The sequence below is a fragment of the Magnolia sinica genome, chromosome 7 (genome assembly GCF_029962835.1).
Source record: "Magnolia sinica isolate HGM2019 chromosome 7, MsV1, whole genome shotgun sequence".
Lineage (NCBI taxonomy): Eukaryota > Viridiplantae > Streptophyta > Magnoliopsida > Magnoliales > Magnoliaceae > Magnolia > Magnolia sinica.
The window spans coordinates 37,753,073-37,778,318 of record NC_080579.1 but is presented as its reverse complement, the minus strand read 5'-3'; the positions used below and the strand labels follow the sequence as shown (position 1 = coordinate 37,778,318).

At 40.0% G+C, this 25,246-nt stretch overlaps 1 protein-coding gene across 9 annotated transcripts in view; it reads left to right on the top strand.

Annotated features, from left to right (window-relative positions):
- The window catches only part of LOC131251296 (protein transport protein SEC31 homolog B), a 100,109-nt gene that overhangs the window by 30,571 nt on the left and 44,292 nt on the right, over positions 1 to 25,246 (top strand). For all 9 annotated transcript variants that reach the window (XR_009173724.1, XR_009173723.1, XR_009173722.1 and 6 more), the window contains exons 10-14: positions 2,642 to 2,708; positions 12,141 to 12,262; positions 12,398 to 12,525; positions 12,631 to 13,189; positions 13,383 to 13,475. Coding sequence is in view for 6 of the 9 variants with exons in the window: in XM_058251929.1 (XP_058107912.1) it covers positions 2,642 to 2,708; positions 12,141 to 12,262; positions 12,398 to 12,525; positions 12,631 to 13,189; positions 13,383 to 13,475 (969 nt within the window). In the remaining 3 variants the exon portion in view is untranslated. The remainder of the gene's footprint in view (positions 1 to 2,641; positions 2,709 to 12,140; positions 12,263 to 12,397; positions 12,526 to 12,630; positions 13,190 to 13,382; positions 13,476 to 25,246) is intronic.

The following is a 25,246-nucleotide window of genomic DNA, read 5'->3' as shown; positions in this document are numbered from 1 at the left end:
TGATTTGATAATTGGATTGCATCACATCTCAAGTGTGACATAAATCCATTCCTTTGCCAATCTAACTGTTCCCTGTTGTCTGTTCCATCAACTAATCCATCCGTTGATTGATTGATAGATTTATTTATCAATTCAAAGATGGTCTTTTCGTGTGCATGTTCTTGGATTGTGGTGCTTTTGTCTCGCATGTCATCTGTCGAATCTTTATACACTCATTATCATGATATTGTGTTTGTTCTTTGAAATGATCAGAGTCTTCATAAAACTAGATAACATCTAGTCACAATTCTCTAATTGGTCATCTATTCTGCCAAGAGGGTGATCAGAGGGAACTGTTAAAATCTGCTTGCAGGATGCTACCACCTTGCGCAAGAGCAGGGACTCTTTGATGTTGTGTTGGCATTCTCAAATTATCCAATCGTCTAAAACTCCAATGGAGTCGTCCCTCTGTGTGAATACAATCATCTCCTTACTATTTTCTGCATGGCATTCCTCTCGTTCCTTGCCATTTGTCTCATACAATCCCATGGATGAACTTGTTCTTCTACCAATTTAATGTAGGATGGATGGGAAGGAAGAAAAGAGAGCAGAAAGATGGATTCTTTTTCACAAACTACACGATCCACAAACCATGTGATCCAAGTGTTTTTTTTTTTTTCTTATTATTTTTTTAAAAAATTATGTTTATTTGTTTTCTTCTTCTGTGATATTCTCCCAAATCTCACACGTTTTCTAATTCCAATTTATATTCATCAACTCTTCTCATACATATGGTCTTAGAGGTCTTTTATATATAAACCAAGATACAAGAGAGAAAGATCCAAAGAATTCTTACAAATCTGGACTATACTAATTTTAGCTATAACTCCTATCTTAAAGATTGACATCTAAATTTCAAATCCTAAAAAGGGTAGCAACAACTCACTATTAAAAATATTGTCAATCCTAAAAGATCTTACCAAAATAGTTAAAATATCCTGAGTATGGGTTGTTTTACATCCATCCAACAATTGAAAGGATCCATCTGGACATTTGAATGATCCATCAAAGCCGTCTGATTGGGCCATAGACCACACCAACCAATTGGGCCATTGACTCGGGTGTGATATATTGTCCAACCTTGATCTGGTCAAACAATTTGGACAATTGAAGTGGTCTAGATCAATCATATGAAAGGTTGGATGATCCAAAATGTTTATTCTGGATGGTCAGATCTGCCCTTTCTCTGAATATGACTGTTGGATGGGCCTTATCTAGGTCTGGTCTCCTATCTGATGTCCTAATCCTTGATCAGCCAGCTTTTGTAGCTATCCAGGGCCCATTTGATGTTGATGGTTGTCTCAGATGCATCATCTGCCACACCAATTTTGACAATTTGGGACGCAGATTAGCTACTGACAATGGCAGTACCAATCTTGCTACTGAAGTAACGCCACCAAGTTCTGTGGGCCCCACCATGATGTATGTGTTGTATCCATACCGTCCATCCATTTTGAGAGATCATTTATGGCATGATACAAAAAAAGAGGTAGATTCAAAGCTCAAGTGGACCCACCATAGAAAATAGTAGGAATTGAACACCTACCATAAAAAACTGCTTGGGGCCACATAAGTTTTGGATCAAGCTGATAATTGTGTTTTCCCTTCTTCCATGTCTGTGTTAACTTATTAACTGATTGGATCTCAAATAAACATCACGGTGGGCCCTAGGAAGGTTTCAACAGTGGGTTTCACTGTCTCCACTGTTTTCTGTGGTGGGGTCCACTTGAGCTTTGGATCTGTCTCATTCTTTGGCTCATGACCTTATATGATCTCTTCATATGAATGGATGGTGTGGATACAACACATACATCATAGTAGGGCTCACATAACTTGATGACGTCACTTCAATGGCTAATTTGGCTACTCAACCCGTCAGTAGCTAATCCGTGTCCGACAATTTGAGGTGCATTTGTGACCTTTTTCAGTGTACCTTCATACCATGTTATTTTGTTCAGGTTACTCTAATAAAAAAGGGGGGTACCTGAGTGGCTAAGGAAGTCATTCTGTCCTCCTCTCTTCCATTCTTCTTTCTTCTATTTTCCTTCTCTCCTACAGTGCAAACATCATTACTACGACAAACTACTGCCCATAGTTTGCAAATTGGTGGTCTGTCACTGCGTCAGTTCAACCTGGGTGGGTCAACTTGGTTGCTCAAGAAAAGAAAGTTTTTAATAATTTTACTATAAAATTTAACAACAACAACAACAATAGTAATAATGATAATAGTAGTAGTAATAATGATAATGATAATAATACTGAACCACTCCTGGAATCAGAAAGGGAAGAGTCTTGTCAGGAACAAGGCTTGTGCTCTGAAAACCAAGATGAACATTCCGTGAACTTCGATGTGCCTGCTTTTCTAGATCCAGTTAACCAGTAGTAGGTCAAGTTAACTCAAGCAACTCCTGAGTAGACTGATCTTGTTTGCAAACTATTACTTGTGCCCTTGTTTTCTACCTTTTCCCCCATTTTCTTTCAAGTCATATGGTCTACATGATATGCGCCATTGTCTAAGTCTTTCATATGACCTCCTGTTGGTTCTGTTTGAGCATGAAAGATTTATATCCTTTTTCCTAACAAGCATGCCTGATGAGTGTAGGCTTGCAGTAGGTTGGCATTTGGAGAAGGCGACTTCACTGGCACATTGTCAACTACAGGGTCTTCAGGTACCTATTTTTCTAGCTATAATGTCTATATGGCCATTTGCATGTATAAAATAGTGACTTAATGAATTAGTTAGTTCATTAATTGGTACTTTCATGGAAGCTTATGATTTAACAATTGTGTTCTTTGGTTATTTCCTTCTCTAATTTGTGATTTATCGTTTTGTTGTTTGGTCGTCCTTGCCTAGTAAAATTTACATGTTGAGAGGGAGGGAGGGCCACATCAAATTTTCATGTCCTTAAATAATCACTTTCATTAGATGATCCAAACCAGCTAGCAATGACCATCAAAATTGACAGCCAAAGCAACTATAAAAATCAATTTCTCTAATAATTGCTTTTATTGGATGATTCATACTAGCTAATGATGACCTTCAAAACTGACAGTCAAAATCAGCTATAAAGGTTTTATTCATGGATCTGAATTGTCCGTCATATGGCAATTTTGATTTCACATGCCTTTGGACAATCACTTTGATTGGGTGATCATCAATACAAGATTAGTAGCTGCCAAAATGTACAGCCTAGATCAAATTTAAGCAATTTGTCATGTCCTTTAATATATCACTATCATTGGATGATCCAACCCAGCTAATGATGAACATCAAAATTGACAGTCAAAATCAACTATGAAGGTTTGAATCATGGATCTAAACTGTCCTTCATATGGCACTCAACTTTGGTTGCATATGCCTCTGGATGATCACATTGATTGGCTGATCGTTACCACAAGCTAGATCAAATTAAAAAAAAAAGTCAAGTAATTAATTTGGACCATCCATGATCCATGTAGGTCCCACATTGAACTGCCTCTATCTTTCAGTTATCACTTTGATTGGGTGGTCAAGATCCTAAACAATGAAATGGATGCTTCTTTAACTTATAATTGGGTTATGGAGAATGGTTCATCCTACTTGTTGCCCCACCTTGGTTTTAAAAGGTTCCAATAATTAAACTAGGCTGTCCAATTTCTAGGGCCCACCTTCGATTGTTTATACATCATGGGAATTATTTTGATCAAATCCCAATCATTTGATCGGTTGTTAAGATGACTGTCCATATTGTTTTAGAAAAGGTCTAACCATCTTGCTCAGACTATGATACCTCCTTTGATACAAGGATCCTAATTATCGTATCAAGGATGAATAACTCGAAAGGTCCAAGTTGATTGTGAAAAAGGTTCAGATGATATTATATATATTAGTGTTTTAAATATTGGTAGCGTGATGCGTAATGCTCAGCCCTCTATAGCGTGTAGTGTAAATACGTAGCGTGTAATGTAAGCTGCACGATACTTTTATTTTTTAATTTAAGAATAGGACAAATATAATAAATAGTGGAAAAAAAGAAAAAATATATAAAAATGCCTAAAAATTGATTCATTTTATCAATTATAAGCATGTTCAAGCAAGTTATTAGTTATCATTTATCAAAAGCCAATCCACATATATAAACCAAATCAAATAATTATCAGATCAACAACTTTCTAAGCAAACTACTTTAATTAATAATGTCTAATTGAAACCACAAGTCACAATTATGAAAAGAAATAAAAATCCCATATGTTAAAAGTATCAAGTACGATACAAGTGTCACATTCCTCAACATTAGATACAAGGAAAACATGAAAAAAATAAATTTAAAAATAACATAGTAAAACAATACATTGTAGTGTACGCTACGCGCTACGTAGTTGTAGTGTACGCTACAGGGGATTTACATTATTTAGGACGTTACATAACACTACAACCATCCTACACTACGTAGCGTACGCTACTGCTACACTACGGACGCTATTTGAAACATTGGTGTGTGTGTGTGTGTGTGTGTGTGTGTGTGTGTGTGTGTGTATATATATATATATAAAATGAAGGTTGACCACATTGGAGCTTCCCATGAGGTGGGCCAATCTAGGTTATGGGATGTCCTAAAAATCAGCCATATTGGGAACTAAAATGGACCACCATTTGAAGCCTTGAAATCATGGCGAAAACATCTAAAAGCACTTGGTGGGGCCTACCTGAGTTTTGGAATGGCTTGTAATTTGGGGTGACCCTCATCCAAGTGCGACACAAAATGGATGGGTTGGATGTCTGAACCACATCTTAGTGGGTCTTATAAACAATCAGGAAGGTTTCAATGGGTGGGTAATCACTCTCAACTGTTGTCTATGGTGTGGCCCACCCAGGTCATGGATTGTCTTGATTTTTGGGCTCATGGCTTACTATGGAAGGGTGCATCTATTTGATGGTGTGGATGTCCGACACAATCATGGTGGGGTTTACAGAGCTCAACCTCATGGGAAGCAATATTTCCTGAATCTTTATCACATAATGTATCACACTCTTGGGATACGGATACATATCGGTTATCGCACGGGATATATCAGTTATATCATGTAATTTATCGCTGTTTTTGGGAAACATTGGGAAATTGGTCGAGTTTTTCATTGAAACTTCATGGATTGTTAAAAAAGACATCAATACATAGATTTTATTTTATTTTATTTTATTTTTTTAAATTATATAAAAAATGTGTACACATAATAGGTTTCCTTTGTATAGGGTTCTAATCTATACATTGTCTAACTGAACCAATGCAATTATATTCAAAGTTAATTTATAAAATTTATAAATGTAAGCAGACATGTATGTAAACACAAGCATTACATTCCAAAGTAAAAGAAGTAGAAACTTAGAAATATACTTGTGGATTTTGAAAATTTTTTAAAAAACGTTTTTAATTACTTTTAAATGAAAAAATATTTTTTTCCCAAAAAATCCCCAAATTGTCAAAAATGTGTAGATCATGATATATACATATTTGATTTTGTGTACGCACATTTTAAAATCTTGTCGTAAGAAGCTTCCAACGTTTGTGTTGTCAGCGAAAAATCGATATTATCATTGATAATTTCGGTATCGCTGGACTTGCGATACTGAAAACCCAAAAATTTGTTTATCTTCTAAATATCGTTGATAATGTTGATGACAACGAAAATATCGACAATCCGACAATTATATCTCTATAATATAGCCTTAAATTCAAAAAAAAAAAAAGAAAAGAAAAGAAAAAAAAAGAAAAGCGAGAGATATTAGATTAGATAGGGAATCAAATAGAACCATACCTTTGGAAGGAGAATCGAACGAAGAGATTCAGATAATTTGAAGGGAGAATCGAGTTGAGAGCTACCTACGTTGTGGCGGCCGCTGCGGAGGGAACCTGCGTTGACTTTCAGGGTTCTGAAGGACGGGTTGAAGCTCTTGTTTTTAACTTAACTTTTTAAGTTTTTCTAAAATGTGCGTTATTCACCATTTAAAAGCATGGGTCGGTACTGTTTTGAATCGAAATAAAACTAATAATTTAAGTAACTTTTAAGTTACTTTTATTGCGTGAGTTTCACATCATGTAATAAAAGTGGTTCATTGCCACTTTATGAACAAAAATTGTAATTAAAAGAAAACTTAAAATTTAAATCAAATGGAATGGTTAGGGCAGTAGATTAGGTGTGCTTGGGCCTAGGCCTCACCCAAGATGGTGCGGCCTTACTATGGGGTCCACCATGATCTATGTATTCTATATCCACATTGTCCATCCGTTTTTCCAAAATGTTTTAGGGCATGAGCCCAAAAATGAAGAAGATCCAAATCTTAGGTGGACCATACAACAACGGTGACTGAATGCCATACCATTAAGAACTTCTTAGGGCCCCCCTTGATGTTTCCATAATGTTTATTTGCCATCCAACATGTTGGTCAATCACCATTGTTTCCTATGATAAGGTCCATGAAGGGAAAAAGGAAATATCAGCTTGATCCAAAACTTTTGTGGCCCATTTGGTCAATCACCATTGTTTCCTATGATAAGGTCCATTTGAGAATTGGATCCACATCATTTTTATGTTCATGTCCTAAAAGGATCTTGTAAAATAGATGGATATAGAATACATAAATCAAGGTGGGGGCCACGGTCTTAGGTGAGGCCAAGGCTGCAACTAATTCACTCTCTCGATGGCTAGATGGTTGGATGCATAGATGGGATGGGATGGTTGGATGGATGGATGGATGATTGGATGGGATGGTTGGATGGATGTTTGGATGGATAGATGGAATGGATGGATTTTTGGATGGATAGATGGGATGGATGATTGGATAGGATGGATGGTTGGATGGGATGGATTGTTGGATGATTTAATGTGATGGATGGATGGATGGTTGGATGATTTAATGCGATGGATGGATGGATGGATGGGATGGGATGGTTGGATGGATAGATGTGATGGATGTATGGATGATTTGATGGCATGGATGGATGGATAGTTTGATGGATAGGGATGGATGGATGAATGTTTGGATGATTGGATGGGTGGATAGATGAATGTTTGGATGATTGGGTGGGGTGGTTGGATGGATGTTTGGATGGGATGGTTGGATTGTTGGATGGATGGTTGATGGATAGGATGGATGGGTGGTTGGATGGATGGGATGGTTGGTTGGTTGGATGGATGGGATGGTTGGTTGGATCATCATGCATATGTATTTTGTTTATAAATTATATGCTTATTTATGCATGGCTGTAAAATGTATGAATGCATTATTCTTGTTAATTGGTTTAATGAGATTTGAGTGATTGTTGTCTACTATTGGACTGATTTCTTATAACAACACATTCTTTTAGGCCCTAATTAAATAGAAACTTATTATGTATGCATTTTTTAATTTTTATTTTTACAGTTCATCTGAAGTTTTTGGCCTTAGATCTAAGATGGGATGACGCATCTAATGGTTGGAGTGGATTTCTTACAAACATCTTAGTGGGCCATGTAAAAATCAAGGGTGGGTGTCCCTCTCCCAACTGTTTCCCTTGGTATGGCCCACTTGAATCACGGAATGGGCTGGTTTTTGGGCCTGGGCCTGACATCAGTGACACACTTGGCGGTGGGTGTGGATTTTACATAAACATCATGGTGGGGCCCACTTAAGCTGCCTATCACTTAAGACCACACGTAAGGTCTCTAGTGGTCTATGGTGCAAGATACCGCCACCATATATATGTTTGTCTGGATGTCCACACACACAGAGAGAGAGAGAGAGAGAGAGAGAGAGAGAGAGCAATTAGTTGCATGTCCAACTAGTTGGCATGTGAGGGCCACTATGGTGTTTGTATGGCATCTCGTCTCTTCAACAGGTTGTCCCACCATAAAAATAGGATGCGCCAAAAATCACGAAGGTTGTCCCACCATAAAAATAGGATGTGCCAAAAATTGAAAATGTGATGCTCCATGTGAATGTGGAGTTTTTAGGTGTTGTTTCACGGTTTTCTATGGTATACCCCACCTAATAGTTGAATTAACTTGATTTTTGGCGAATCTCATTTTCATGATGGGATAATCTTAATGGACAGGCAAGATGTCGTACAAACGCTATGGTGGACCCCACACGCCAACTAGTTGGATGTACAACTAGTTGCATGTAAGAATTACTCATATATATATATATAATTGGTCATTAAAATGAACGACCATATTGTTTTAGAAAGGGCCTAATCATTGATCTAGATTGTTCATGCTATGAATCTATGATCCCGCTGTAGATTGCACACATTTCTAAGGAATCACTTCATCTTGATGATTGTATCCATCTAATTAATGGTGGATGGTGATTTGAATGGACAGTTGTGTTTCTATCATATTGCAAAAATGTCGAGACACATCCTTGGCCTGTCCTTATTTGCCTTACCTTATATTGTGCTCCTCTCCAAGAATCACTATCCCAATTATCTGATCTTTCCCTCACGAAAAGCTGATGGGGTATGTTGATTATAAAGGTCCAATCACCAATTCTCATTGAATGTCCAGTGGACCCACTTTTGCTTGGTTGTTACTTCCCCTTCCCGTGAATCGCTTTGCTCCGATGACTCTAAACATCTTTCCAATGGTATTGGTCAATTCATGAATTGAGGAATGCCATCTTTTTTTTTTTCTTTTTTTTTTTTCTTTTTTTTTTTTTTTGCTCCATCTTTTTAATTCTTGCACTTTATAGGCTGCTTTTGTTAATCATGTAATTCACAAATTGGGTAACCATCCAAATGCCTCGGCAGCACACCATGAATTAAGCAATTAGAAGTGTAGCAAAGTCATGAGTTAGGTATTTATCCAAAGATTCCAAACAGTTCCTTTAATTTCCTATATAGAATCATATGAGCACCATTTCTTTAATGGAAAGGTTTCTTACCAGTTGCTGGCACAGTTATCGTATTATTGAATCCATTGATCAGATAGATGCCTTTTACTTCCAAACATTTGTGCTGAAATATGAAAGATCTCCATTTCCCACCTGTGCTGGTTCTCCACTTTTCCCTTCACCACACGCAGCTCTAAATAATAGATAATTCTGTAGAAATGGACAGGCTATGAACTGTGGTTGTGATTTCTTATAGAGCACCCCTTGGACATGGCTTATTGAGAAAAAAAATCCCTTTGAAGTGCGGGGTATATTGGAGCTTTTAGTGGTAGTTATTAAGTTAATACTTGGATAATGGCAACTAGATCATGCATGGTATGATTGATTTATTCTTGTTAGGAAGTTTTTGTTTTTTCTCTCTTGATCGATAAAAGCATTTTATTCCAAACCCCAAATGGGCAAAAATTACAACCCAAAAGAGGAGCAACACCCAATCTTACATTACATTATGAATTGGGGCCAATCTGTCTAAGAATTTACATTTCTTTCTCCGGAAGACTCCTTTTTAGACTTCCTCCATAGACCAACTAGGCCCCTATATCTCTCAATTACATAGGTCGAGCATGTTCTATATTCTCTCCTTCCAAATTCGCCACAAAATGGTTTACTCTTTCCTTCTCTTGGATATCCGAGATCCACCTCCATAAGTTTGGCTTGAAGTTGTCACTTTAAACTAGTTGCTGAGGCAAACCTGTTTCCGCAAATTGGCAAAAGATGAAATGATGTCCTTTGAGCATATGCTGCATCCATTAACAATACTTTTCTTCCTGTTCCACAGATGGGTCAACTTGTCAGCACCCAACCACCACCCAAATCAAGACTGGTTGAATCCAACTTACATTAGGAGTCCCGACAGTTTTTCTAAACTGACCTCCATGGTCATTGAGATATTTCTCTGAAAATGTTGGGATCTGCACTGTGTTGGTTTCAATCCTGTTATAAAGATGAAAGACTTCGACACAGTTGCAAGCAATTAATCCTTCCCAAAGATTTAAACATCAGATGCAAAGCTGAGCTCTGCCTCATTGATCCTCCCAGGACCTTATCATCCTTCAGTCACGCAAATCAAAAGTAAGGCCGTGTGTAAAAGAGATTCCCTAGAATGGGTTTCCAAACTCCAAAGTCCTGTATTGCAAGGAGCTAGGAGCACTCCAGCCCTATACTTTGACGATACCACCTTTCTCCATAGGCCTCTCTCTTCCTCACCGAATCTCCAAACTGAGGGGGACTTGATCCTGCTTGATTGGTTTATAAACCTCTTTTCATTCCACCAGAGGATATATCATATATGTGAGTTTCTTCAGCTGCTTGCCACAGGAATCCCTTCGAATTCTTTCCAGCTTGCTAATTGGGCACTGACAGAGCAACGTAAAATAAACTGGCAGTGTTGCTAGCACTGCACTAAATTCAGTCCCCAAAGAATACATATTTTCAGATCAGTATTCTCTCCATTTCCATTTCCCTGAGGTTTTTATTTTATTTTATTTTCCTCATGCATAACCGGACTAGTACATCGACAGAAGAGAAGCCACCTTACAACCCAGGATCGTAGCAAATCTGCCATATTATCATCATCCAGCCTGACCCTCATATCTCGTTTTTGAACCAATTCATCTTCAGCCCAGAAACTGCCTCACAGCATGTTAGAATTCTCCAGGTTCAAAACCTGTTCCTTACACGGTCGCATCACACCATGTCAATGAATCAGCAAGAAGAAAGTTAATGGGATCAGCATATCAGCAAGAAGAAAATGTTCTCATTGTTATGAAAAGGAATTGGTCTCTATCAACAAGAAATTTGAGTCATATGTTATTCATTCATTGCATCATGGAGACATCTTGCAAACTTAGTTGTCATTTTATATATGATATTGTGTTAACCCAAAAAGCTGGATCAATCTATGACTAGCACTGTCAATGGGCTGGGCTGATCTGTCGGGCTTTCAGGCCTTCCCTGCTTTGGGCCTGGCTTGGGCTGGACTACTAGGCCCGAGGGCCAGGCCCGGGCCTAACATTTAAGTCCGTTTAATAAATGGGCTAGGCTCGGGTTTTGTTCAAGACCGTCAGCTCAGCCTGTCTAGGACATGTTTGGCATACATCATGCATGATGGGATACACCTAATGGACATGCCGGATTTGCACAAAAGTGGGTGGGCAGGCTTCGGCCCAGGCCAGACTCGGGCTCAGGTTGTACATAATCTTCACAGGTTGGGTTTGGCCCTGTTTGTCATGGTATGTCTGGACCCTGGGACTAGGTTTTTACTTTACAGGCCATTATTGGACAGACTTTGGCCTGGCCCAAGCTCAAGCCTGGCCTGTCGATGGCCTGATCTATGGCAATAATGATATGGCAGTTGTAGCGGTAATGATGAGAACTGACTGGAGGATTGGAAAGCACTGTTGCTTGAATGCTCGTCTTGTTTGGTTGGAAACTATAATAAACCGTCCTTAGACATGAGATTTGCAAGCCTTTGATAGTCATCTCTACATCATCTCCCACTATGAATTTACGAAATTCCTTGTTTTCAAGTTTAATTTGCCATCTCATTTTTTGCGGTTTCAATCTAATTTAGTAGCATATCTACGAGTTTGAAGTTAATTTTGTCATGTCAACCATTTTTATTTATTTACTGGTGGATCTGTGGGCTTGTTCAATTACTGAGGACAGGGCTGTAAGAATGATTGGCAAGATTATAAAGCTGACCTCAAATTTCTGGGACAAAGCTATGGTGATGATGATTATGAATGTTCTGTTTATTCTCTTATCCTCATGCTCTGACTGTATATTCCAACTTATACTATTTAAGTGTTGTTAATCCATCTTCGCTGGTCACTTTTTTGTACATTGCGGTTGATGATAATATACGTTTATCTCATTTGTAATTGCTATTTTTGGATTGGTTTATTATACCGATTATTTTCACAAATATTATGATAGTGTGAGGGAAGTGATTGAGCACCGGCTTTACTATTATGGAGCATGTAAACTTTATCTGAATTCCTTCTTTTACACGAAGAAGAACCATTTTTCTATGAGCACCTACAATGCATCTAATTCAGTTAATTTTCTGGAGTGTTGACCTTTTTCCCTTTTCCCTTTTGGACTTCATCACCTTTTCTGATAGTTGATAATTCTTCTCCTAATCTTGTCTTTCGATATTTCTTTTTACCTTTCCTCGGTTTTATTTCTGCAGTGAATTTGAGGGCCCCAAAGTGGTTGAAACGTCCAGTGGGGGCATCTTTTGGTTTTGGAGGAAAGCTGGTTTCATTTCGCCCTAGCTTATCAACTGCAGGTGCTCCCTCTGGAAATTCTGAGGTAAGCCTTGAGGTTCGTGAGCTGCTTTGGGATTTTATATTGCATTCTTGAGCTGCTTTGGGTCATATGGTGTAGATAGCCTTGTGGTCACGTCTTATGTCGCTCTATGGTTCCCTGGCCCCTCTCCTTTCTCAGGTTTATGTGCATAATATAGTCACTGAACTTGGTTTAGTGAGCCGTTCCACTGAATTTGAAGCTGCAGTACAAAATGGGGAAAAGTCTTCATTAAGGATTTTATGTGATACAAAATCTCAGGAGTCCAAGTACGTTAACAACACAATGGATACACCTCAAAAGTTAATCACTATTACATTCCAAGTAACAGTGACTCATATTTGCAGTTAACACTTTTTTGTTGTGTTGAGCAGAACAGAAGATGACAGAGAAACATGGGGTTTCTTGAAGGTTATGTTTGATGATGATGGGACAGCTAGGACGAAGCTACTCGCCCACCTTGGTTTCAGTGTTCCCACTGAAGGAGATGAGAACTTACAAGATGAACTTGTCCAGGAAATAACTAACACTCTAAGTCTTGATGAGAGGACCACAAACAAAGCAGCGTTGATGGATAGTGGAGAAGGCAGTTTATTCACTACTGATAATGGGGAAGATTTCTTTAACAACCTAGAGACCCCTAAAGCAGATCCACGTTTTTCACTTTCTGGTGATGACTTTAAAGTTGGTGGTGATGTTATACCCAATGGAGAACAAGAAACGGAACTGCAAGAACTGGCAGAAAGCTCTGACTCATTTGATGAGGGAATTCAATGTGCTTTAGTTGTTGGAGACTACAAGGGAGCAGTTTCACAGTGCATCTCCGCAAATAGAATGGCTGATGCTTTAGTTATAGCTCATGTGGGTGGTGCTACCTTGTGGGAGAACACTCGTGATCAGTATCTTAAGAGAAGTCCTTCATCTTACTTGAAGGTAAGGATTAGTTTTTTACTGCTTTTATCTTCATTGGAGTGCTTCTGTTTCATTGAAGGGCAAAGCAATCTGGACTTCTTACAGAACCTTAGAATTTGCAAAATGCATCTTTATATTCAGAAATGTAATACAGTTGTGGTTGTACACTGATATATAGATTGCCTCTCACCCTGTACTTTTTATCCATGTTCAGATTGTCTCTGCAATGGTGAACAATGATCTCATGAACCTTGTTAATACCAGGCCTCTGAACTCTTGGAAGGAAACACTTGCCCTTCTCTGCACGGTAAGTTCTTCAATCCCATAACATATTGAAAGATAAAAAGATAGGGACTTGCATAGGAATTTTTGGAAAAAACAAGATTCGTAAAGCTAACCCACCCCAATAGCTGGATCAAAGCTGTGATGATGATGATGACTGATGTGGTAGTGCAGTACTTCTGTGTGAGTTACGCTAGTGCTTTCTGTGCTCGTTAGAACTATTCTTGGAGCATATGGAACTGTAATACCTAGATTGTAATCCCCCTATCCACGTCTCCTGGGTCAGCTAGACATTATTCATATTGGGCCATCACCCTGTTTATGTTCCTATGCCAATTAACTGCACTAAACCTTATGCTTGTTTCCCTCAAACATGGTACTGCTACATTGCTGGTGGGAAGCATTCTGGATCTTTATATTAACTTTTAGTGAAATGGGCTATGCATTTAATGCAAAACAAACATGAAGAATATCAAGCTGTAAGAAACACACTATACTATATGCTCAAAGAGCAAGTTAGTGATAAACTACATAGAAGATTCATGGATTAGGATTCTGATTTTACTTTCCATGATTAAAGAAAAGAAATGAAAAATAAAAATAAAATCATGTAGTAAAAAAATAACAATGAAACTCAAAAAAAGTATAGATCTAGGGATGCAGATTAATATTGTACTTCCCAAGGTTAGAGAAGAAAAAGGAACAAAAAGAACTAGTAGTAAAGAAATAAACAAAGTAACTTCAAGAAAAATCAATACCTTCTATACTGAAATTGGATTCGGTACCCAATTCATGGGTTTTGTTTTTTCATTGGAGTAAAAACTATGAGGATACAAAAATAGCATAAAATATGTGAAAAGATGTCAAGATCTTTCAAACCTTATTTAGTTGTGTATTTGCACCTGCCAGTTCTCAGCCCAACAAAATGAGGAGATTAGGCAGCTGGTTGTCAAACTTTTGTAAAGTTTATTGTTCAAGATAGGGTGTTCCCTAGAAGCTATGTGGCACAAATTGTAAACCTGATTGTGGTGACAATTGAGCAAGGGTGTGCTAGTGCATTTTCTGGAAGCAATGTGCCACAATTAATAAACTCAGTTGGGTTTCAAAGTGCCAAGGGTGTGCTAGGTTGTTACCCAGAAGCAATGCATTGCAATGACACTGGTTTTCTTATGAAAAAGGTGGTAGCAGAATTTCTCCAGAAATGCATGATTTTTCCGATGTGGTTGATCTTCCCAAGCTGATTGACCATCCGATGGGTGGCTGTCCTTTCACTTTGGTTGAACAACCAAACTCATCCGTCCATGTCTCTCTCTTGAAATCGAGACTATAGCGATATATCTGCTTGTGTTTAGTTATAAGATTGATTGTTTGGATTCAAACACTCACAAGTTCTGAAGCAACTTCCGTAAAATAATAATAATAATAATAAAATAAAAGTAAAAGTTGTTTTTGCGCAATCTTTCTTGGGTAGTTCCTTCACAGCTCTGTTTTAACTTTTAACAACTCCACTTGAGTTCTATTACATCAAAAAACAGATTTCATGGAGAATTTGAGTTTGAGAGAGGTTTCGGAACGAAACACCAAAGGAAAAGTCTATTACATGCAATCTTATCAAAATCATTATCGTATCGCAAATCGTAATAGGGATTGAATCATATCGAATTGCAAACTGTATCATAAATCGTAAGATTTTTCAATTTTTGTAAAAAAATTGAAAAAATACGAAAAATAAATAAATAAATCAGATTTTTTAAAACTCAATAATCATCCTTTTACCATCAATATGCACTAAGCAATACCATGTCATGATAGTGTTATAGGATTCTTATCTTCCCTTCATGTTTTTGTCTTTAAAGAAATTTCCTTTAAAAAACGTACAAGGATCCATCAATAATTTATGTTCTTGGTTCCTTTTTTGTATGTAGAATCATGTTGGAAAAGCGGCATTTGATACTGTAGACGAAAAAAGAAGAAGATATTTTGACTTCTAAAACTCCACAATTCATTTAAGTCACATGATGGTAACCATCCATAAAAACATTCGAGATAACTCTTACATCAATTTGGTGTTTCAACCAATTACGAAGTAAGAAATCATAAAAAGAGTTCTATGATTTAATGTTGAAGAGAATATATATCATTTAATCTCTTATAAATAACAAATAAAATAACTTACCTTTTCTAAACGATTCTAAAAGCCTCCCACCAATTTTAAAGTATAAAATGAAAGGGAAGTAAAGCTTAAAATAGAAGAGAAACAAGTATCATTTGAATCGTAAATCAGGATTTGAATTGTAATTGATAGGATTCAAATCATAGAATTGTAGGATTCAAATGAAAAGGGATTCGACGTGGGATTCAAATCGTTTTGCTTAAGATTCAACTCAAATCATATATCATAAATTGTAAATTGTAGGATTTTGACAACACTGATTACATGTTGCCTTCGGCCATTGATGTTAGTGGTGGGCAGGAGAACTCCAAGTCCATTTTGCCTTCTGGATATGGCTTGTATGGCTATAGGATGAGAAACCTTTAGTAGCTGTGACACAGTCATTTGGCGATTGTCATGGTCATGAGTTAGCCTACAGATATGGGAAAGTGTATGGCTATGAAAGATGTAACTAGGATATGGATATGGGAATGGAGGTGTTCAACCACACCACACGCATCCACACTAGTGCCATTGGGATATGGCCATATGGGTATGGATATGGACATAGATATGGGTATGGAGGTGTCTAATCGCACCACAATGCATCCACACTAGTGATGGCATAGGAGCAACTATGATCAACATGTTCCGTATCCGTTATGATACGCCCGTAAAGACTGATACGTATAGGAAATGGCCATGACCGTTACACAATACAGGGTGAAATGAGGCAGTTAGTTTTTTGGAACCGTATCGACTGTTACGGGGCATAACGATTATTACCCCTGTAATGGTCGAAAATGACCATTTTTTTTTCTATTTAAATTCATCTCATCATTTTTAATTTTTTTTTTCACTTTTCTGATTCCAAGAAATCTCCTAGATCATTTTACAACATATTTCGACCACTCTTATTATAGTTTTTAAGTTTAAAACCGTAGATTGAAGTGATTTGGGCGAAGCTTTAAGGGGCATTTAAAAAAATAAAATAAAAATGAAAAAGAAGTATTCATGCCTCTCTTTTCTTTTTTTTTTTTTTTTTCTCTCTAGTTTTAGTGCTTGATTGTGATGTGGAAACATTAGAGACATATAATCATGTTCGCAAATTCACTAGATAGCTCAATACAACACTCTCACTAAAGAGTGAATCGTTACACTACCATAAACATGTTCAAAAGAAAAAATGAATACATATTTAGAATATTTATATTATTCTGGATTTTCTAGATATTTTTTCAGAATTTTTCAGGCAAAAGAAAATTTTCAACTGTTACAGGGGTTGTAACGGTTGTTACGCCACCGTATCGGCCATTATGACTGATACCTGTATCGATACTGGTGGTGACCGTTACGACCACTGTTACCGATACAAAATACCTTAACTATGATAGTTACAATGACTACTGTATCTAGCGATGGGCATACTGGTGCACATTGCTTAGGATGTGTCACGCCCCAAGCTCGAAAACCGGGCTCACAAAATTTCCGATCGCCGAATCCGGTGCCGATAGCCTCCGTAGGACCCCATTCTCGGCTCCCAGCATCCATACACCAGACTTCCGATTTGGGATCCTACAAGGAGGATTTTCCAATGTACATTTAACTCGTAATAAGCATAACCACAAGTTCACCCAAATCACAAAGGCAACAGCATCATCACATATCCACTAATATAAACATTTAAATATAGTGCTGAAAGGGAAATACATATGACAAAATCAAAGCTCCAGAAGATCGCTGCACGCTCCATGCTTAACTCTGCTGCAACCTAACGCCACCTGCACGCATCTAGTCGTGCATAAGCTTATAGAAAGCTTAGAGGGTGGTGTAGGTGTGTGCGATACACGTGCCAAGTATATAAATATAAGCGGAAATACTGGTAAGATCATGAATCATACGATAACAGAGTAAGCAGAAATACTAACAAGATCATGAATCATACGATATCAGAGTAAGCGGAAATACTAACATGATCATGAATCATACGATATCAGAGTAAGCGGAAATATACTGGTAAGTCCATGAGTGCCATCAGTCGTACCAAGGCTATGCGATGCAAGACATGAATGCTAACAGCCATATCAATGCAGAAACATGACAACCTAAAATGCTAAATGTTGCGGATGCAATGCAATATGCGGTGCGAATGAAATGACCAAGCTGGAGTGAAGTCGGGATGATAGTACGTAGTATCGCAGGCTATGGGGTCCATCACAAGGGCCTTCTATCCAAACCAGTCCCATACCTAAATTTGGATGGCCAGACTCAATGTAGTAGACTGCTGATCTCAGGTTAGTCGCGCGCCCAACCAAAATCCTGGCCATTCGAAAGTACACGTAACAAATAGTTGCGCACCACCAGCCCGAGTGGATAGTGAATGAATGAATGAATGAGTATGCAACTCCTGCTCAATAAGTCCACATCAGTACGATTCCTCTCTAGGAAATCACCGCGGTCTATTACACTCCAAACTAGATTACCACCCCATCGTGCGCAACAAGGTGAGTGGAAGAGACCTCACTATCCGCCTACCAATATCGGGCCCGGCTCGTTGATAGCGAACCCATTCCTCGAGTTGGTCAGACTCAGCCTAGCATTGCCCCCTCCTCTTGAGCAGGTACGGCCGTACCCCCTTCCAACCGACCACGACACAGTGGGAGACGTGGCCTAACGGTATATGGCCCTCATGCGCTCATGCATCCACTCGGTCTAGATGTTGGAGCAACCTCTGGAACCAAGAGGGTTCTGGGACTTTCACCTAAGGAATCTATAACACTCCATGTAGAACAGATTTCCGGTGTCCTATCTGGCCATCTACGATATGTCTGTGGAAGCTAAGGCCCTGATGTCGCTAGGGCGTACGGTGGTCATATCACAAAATGCGAGATGCATGAGTCATACCATCCAGTCATGCATCAAACCCGGGTGTACCACGGGCTCATGTGGGGCAACTCTCTTTATCAGGGAGTCCCATAAACAACCTGCCCTATGACATATGCAATGGTCAACCACCTCATAACAAACATGCAAATGATGCGTATGGGCATGTATCATGATGCTATGTTGTCACATACTCATAATTGGTATCGACAACCGACACTGATAATCGGCCTCGACAATCAGAATCGGAATCGGCCTCAACAATCGGCCTCGACAATCTGAATCGGCCTCTACAATTGGAATTGGAATCGGCCTCGATAATCGGAATTGGCCTCAATAATCAAAATTAGCCTCGATAATCGGGATGGACCTCGACAATCGAAATCGGCCTCAACAATCGGAATCGGCCTCGACAATTGGAATCGGCCTCGACAATCAGAATCGGTTTCGATAATCGGCCTCAACAATCGGAATCGGCCTCGACAATCGGAATTGGCCTCGACAATCGGAATTGGCCTCGACAATCAGAATTGGCCTCACAAAGGGCCTAAGGGGAGGTCACAATGTGGACATTTAACCATCATCGCCCATCAATGTGGACATTTAACCATTATTGCTCCCAAGGAGTGGCCCACATAGAGCCCAACATAACATATAGTGGGCTCATGGCCTCACAATGGCCCAATATACACCACCATGGGCTTTACCAAATGGGTCGGAAATACATCACAATGGGCCTCATCATATGGGCCTCATATACAACACATCGGGCCTCACACATGGCCGTATAAACGTCACATTGGGCCTCACCACATGGGCCATGAATACAGCACTTTGGGCCTCATCAATGGGCCACAAATATACCACACTGGGCCCCATCATATGGGCCGCGAATACATCACTACAGGCCGCACAAATGGACGGTATGGATATACAATACATATATCACGGCAGGCCACACGAATGGATAGCATAGATATACAATACATACAACACGGTGGGCCGCATGAATGGACAACATAGATATACAATACATACATCATGGTGGGCTGCATACACGGGCCTAATATACCCAAGGGCCACGACCCATGGACCTCAATTACATCACAATGGGCTACGACTCATGGGCCTCAAATACATTACAATGGGCTACGACCCATGGGCCTCAATATACATCATAATGGGCCATAACCCATGGGCCTCAATATACATCAAATCGGCCGCACCAATGGGCCATAAATATGCAACAGGTGGGCCCCGCTCATGGGCCAAAGATACATCATGATGGGCCTCATGGATGGGCCGCACCAATGGGCCATAAATGAGCTTGGACCACACCAAAAATCATTTCACTAGTTGCAGGTGTAACATGTGTATCATTGTATAGTATCATTCCATGGGGCACATGGCCCACTAATGATGATCAACACTGTCCAAACATTGTCCAGGTAAATCAGCACCATCCAAACATTGTCCAGCGCTGACTGGACGATGTGGATTAAACACATATATCACAGTAGGTCACACCGTCCCACACAGTGGACTGTGTGGATGCATAATACATACAGCAAGGTGTGCCCCACCTCCCACATCAAAACAGATGGACGGCATTGATGAAACAGATGAACGGCTTGGTTGAAACACATACAGCAGATTTCAACACTTACTTCAAGTGGTCCCACCGTCCTGTGGATGATGGACGGTGCTGATAAAACCCCAACACATACATTAGCAAGTGGGTGGGTCCTGCGTCCTCTGGATGTTGAGGATACAACACTTATGTCATGTGGCCCCACCGTCCATTGCTAGACGGTGGTGAATACAACACATATTTCATGTGGGTCCACGTAGGTGTAGCCCACCCACTATATATATTATATATATTATTATAATAATAATTATTATATTGATCCAGAACTCCTGTGATGTCTATAGGTTTCAATGGTGGACGTTCAATCTCCTATCGATTTCTGTAGTGTGGTCCACCTGATAGATCGACGGTGTGGATCACAAATGCATCACGGTGCGCCCCACATAGCCTGTCAGATGGACGACATGGAAAATATCAAACACATCATATGGTGGGGTCCACACACATGTGGGGCCCGCACTGCTGGACAACATGGATAAAATACATAGATCATGTATGGGGTCCACAGCACTATCCAAGTAGTCCAGCACCGTCCAGATAGTGCCGGACGGTGTGGATGAAACAATTACATCACGGTGGTCCCACGGTGGCAGAACAGGCGGACAGTGTGGGTCTAAAACATACATCATGTGGGCCACGTCATATGGATGGACGGTGTGATATAACATATATATCAAGGGGACCCACAGAACTTGCTGACGTCAATAGGCAGCTTAGTTGCTGGAGCCCACCGTCCCTTGGACGGTTTGGATACAACAATACATCATGGTGGGCCCCACATAACTTGCTGACTTCAGTCAGCAGTGGGACCCACCGTCCTGAAAATCAGATGGACGGTAGGGATATAATAAGTACATCAACGTGGGCCCCGCCCGTCCAGAACGAACGGACGGCTAGGATAGCAGATACATCACGGTTGGGCTCCACACAACACCATCCAGAGATGGACGGTGCAGGTACAGAATACATAAAGCAAGGTGGACCCCACCCTCACACGTACAGCACGTGTGGGGTGGGTCCCACGTCCAAAACAGACAGACAGCTTGGGAAAAAAAACATATATCATGGTGGGTTGCCACCGTCCAACAACTGGACGATGGGGTTGAAACCCACACCATAAAGTAGGCCCCACATGTGGCACAGTCCAAAATGGATGGTGTAAATATACAATGCATACCTCTAGTGGGCCCCACCTCCACACGTGCAGCACGTGTGGAGTGGGTCCCGCACGGACGGTTTGAGTACAACACCTACCTCATATCAGACACACAGAACTTTGCTGACGCTAATGCAAAGTGGACGGACGGTTTGGATGTAATACAGACCTCATGTGGGACCCAGAACTTGCTGACGTCACTCCACACATGCTATATAGCTGGTGTGAGGTACTTCAGCCAATTAGCTTCCCACTGATAGGTAGATGGACGGTTAGATAAAATTCATACATTATGTGGCTCCATCGTCCATTACTGGACGGTGGTGGATGCAACACATTAAACATCATCCAAGTGGGTCCACGTCCCACGTGCTGGACGGTGGACCCAACACGTCATCAAGGTGGGTCCTAAGTGAGTGGGCCACCCCACGATTAAACTGATATTTATATTTCCCCTTCATCCAAGCCGGTCAGCAGCAAGGTGGGCTGCTGCCGCTGGACAGTGGGCGGCCCACAGTTGGACAACGTGGATGCATACATCTTAGTGGGGTCTACAACATATGAGAGAGAGAGAGAGAGAGAGAGAGAGAGAGAGAGAGAACGGTGGAGATGGGAGGGACCCTGCCACTATGGGCCCCTCTTTGATATAAGGCATACATCAAGATGGGTCCCACCATAAGTGGGCCCTCAAATAATCAAATCCAAGCAAAAATACAATTCTAATCCTAGAAAGACACCCACCTTTGATCTCTTCTTCCTTCTTCCACCAACGCGTCCTAGAGCTCTAAGGGATGCGATTCAATGGTCAAGATGAGATTTGGAGGGTTGGGATGGGGGAGATGGTGCATGTGATGGGTTGAAATGGGGTGGAAGCCATGGATGTCCAAGCTTGCTAATGGAGAAGGGAAATGAGAGAGAAAAGAGATGTAAGCAGAGAGAGATGGGTGTGATGGGTGAAGAGGTGAGTGATGGGTGAAAAGGTGAGTGATGTGTACTTGACATGTAAGGGTGTGTGTGAGAGAGAGAGAGAGAGAGAGAGAGAGAGATAACTTTGGGGGGTTGCTTGTACTTGACATGATGTGTACTTGATTGATGGGATTGATGTGATGTTCTCTTGGGTTTGCAAATGCCTGACGTTTTCTCGAACTGAACGCAGGCCCACATCTCCTAGCCTGGGTATTGCCTCGGCGGGTAATACGCGGCGTCGAAACCGCAGCGACGGCGCGGTCGCTAGGGTACAAGTCTCGGGTTGAGCCGACTCTAGAATACCGGATACGACTCAGGGTCGTGCGCAAACGCCGTTAACAGATCGCGGGTCGCCGAAATTCGACCGGGAGTACCGTGGAAGCCTACGGAACAGTACAATCTAGGATACGGGTTTTACAAGATGAGTACCGTTGACATATTCAAGAATACATGGCTTGCCATCACCTCATGGGTTGGATACTATACCATGGTTAAGTGGAGTATCAATATTATGGCTGCCCCAATAGGGATAGAGGCGATAACTTCGAGCAGCCTCGTTACTTCATTTTTAGTTGAGACAGCCAAATATTTTTTGCTCTTTTTAGTTGTTGGTTGTATTATTTGTGTTTTATTGCTCATATTTTATGCCATTTAAATGATATAAACTCATTTTGGATATAATTGCATCACTTATGACCTACAATGCATAGTTTTTTTCTCCTAAACAATGGAAAATAATTATGCATAGTTCTTTTGTAATGTTTTGAGTCCTAAGTGTGTATCGTGTAGTCTTCTAACATCTCTTGAAGTTTCAATGAAAAATTCCACCATTTTCCTGAAGTTTCCCTCAAACAGCATATTAAAAAATTGCCCGGTATTTCCTGAGAAATATCGCATTCACAAAGGTGTGAAATTTTGCATGGAAACGACATTTAAAATCTTGCTTCAAACCCCTTGACTAAGAAAACGAAATAATGACCTTACAGTGAGCCTCCTCGATGGACTAAACTCCCACTTTTACTAGACCGCCATTTCCCTCTTAATGCTAAGGCATTGGGTTATGGTCGCTTCCTAGTTAGAGGATATATTGGAATTGCATAATCCCAGGATCATTTCAAATCCACCTCAATAGGCTTTCAAACATGTCCAAGCTCATATCACTTAGACATTGTTTGATACGCCAAAAGTGGCCTGTAAAATATGACAAAAATACTAGAGGGAAACTTGTTTGACATGTCATAGCATACTTAAACTCAAAAAAACTAATTAAGTAACTAATCATATAGACTTTGGAGCAAGCCATTCAATCTTAACATTGATTTGGGTCGTTATCTGTCATCCCCTTAATTTGATCCAGATAGTCACGCAGGCTAATCCAGATGGTCGGATGGTCTAGATTGTAGATTTGGATGGTTGAATTTGTTAGATCTTTGATTAGGGCCCTTGGATGAGCTTTGTCAAAGGAAATAAAGAACTTGGTAAGAAGGGAAACTTAGAGAGGGAGTTGAATGTCTAACTCTCTCTCTTTATATATTAGTGAATGACAATATTACATAAACTACCCTTTAGAAATAAGAGTAAAAAAGGAACAAAATAAAAGAGAACTAATAAAAGTGAAGTAAGAGGCCCACGACCCTAGTCAATCCCTAGTCAGGCCTAAAGTAAAGGGAATGGCCCATGGCCTAGAGGGATATGGCCCAATTATGTCAACACTCCTTAAGTTGAGGCACGGATATCAATCATGCCTAGCTTGCCTTGAATACGTCGTCTCACTTCAACTGAAAGAGCCTTAGTGAAGATATTAGTAAATTGTTCAATAGAAGGGACAAAGGGAGTAGAAATTTCGCCACCGGCAACCATCTCACGAATACAATGACAATCGGCTTTAATATGTTTTATTCGCTCATGAAAATGGGATTGGAAGCGATATGAATGGCAGCCTGATTGTCACAACATGGGCATAAGAGTATTCCTTGGAAATTCTAACTTAGCGACAAAACTTTCCAGCCACAAGATTTCACATGCACCATTCGCCATAGCGCGATACTCACCCTCTGCACTGGATTGCGCAATAACGGTTTGCTTCTTGGTCTTCCACGTAACAAGATTCTCTCCAAAAAAGGTACAATATCCTGTCGTAGAACGACGATCATCAGGAGAACCTGCCTAGTTTGCTTTGGAATAACCTTCAATATTTAGATTATTATTACAACTAATTGGGATGCCACGACCTGGAGAAGACAATGTAGCAAAGAATACGACAAAAAGCTTTAAGGTGACTGGAGTGAGTAGCATACATAAATTGACTCACTAGACTGATTGCATGAGATAGGTCATGACAAGTAATATTCAAATATATCAACCGACTAACCAAGCGTTGGTACATGCAATGAACATGAAGAAGTTACCCATTATCAGCCCGAAGCTTCTGATTAAGCTCTAAGAAGAAATCAAGATGTTTGGCACCGATTACTAGTAGTCAAAAGATCAAGAGTATATTTTTGCTAAGATAAATTAATACCATTTGTCAAACAATAGACTTTAGTGAAAGAAAATATTTTAATAGACCCAAATCTTTGATGTAAAAAACCTCGTTAGATAGATCTTCAATTCAAAGATCCCACCAACACCATCATTTGTAACAATAATATCATACACATACACATTGACAATGATAATGTCTTGGACACGCCGCTTAACAGACATTGAATTGTCTGACTGAGTACAAGTAAATCCAATACTAATCAAGGCCTCACTAAATTTCTCAAATCTGGTGCGAGGGGCCTGCTTCAAACCTCTTGAATTCTGGTTTAACGATTTCTTCATGGCTATTGGATTTTGTTTAGGGGAGGTTTTTATGGTTGATCCGGAAACAAAAAATGGCTAGGAGTTGGGTGTTGCCAAGATCAAGGTGAGGAGGCGAGTCGGGGGGTTTCCATCTTCCATCGCAGTGGCAGTTGGGGACAAACAACTAAATCTACTGGTGTA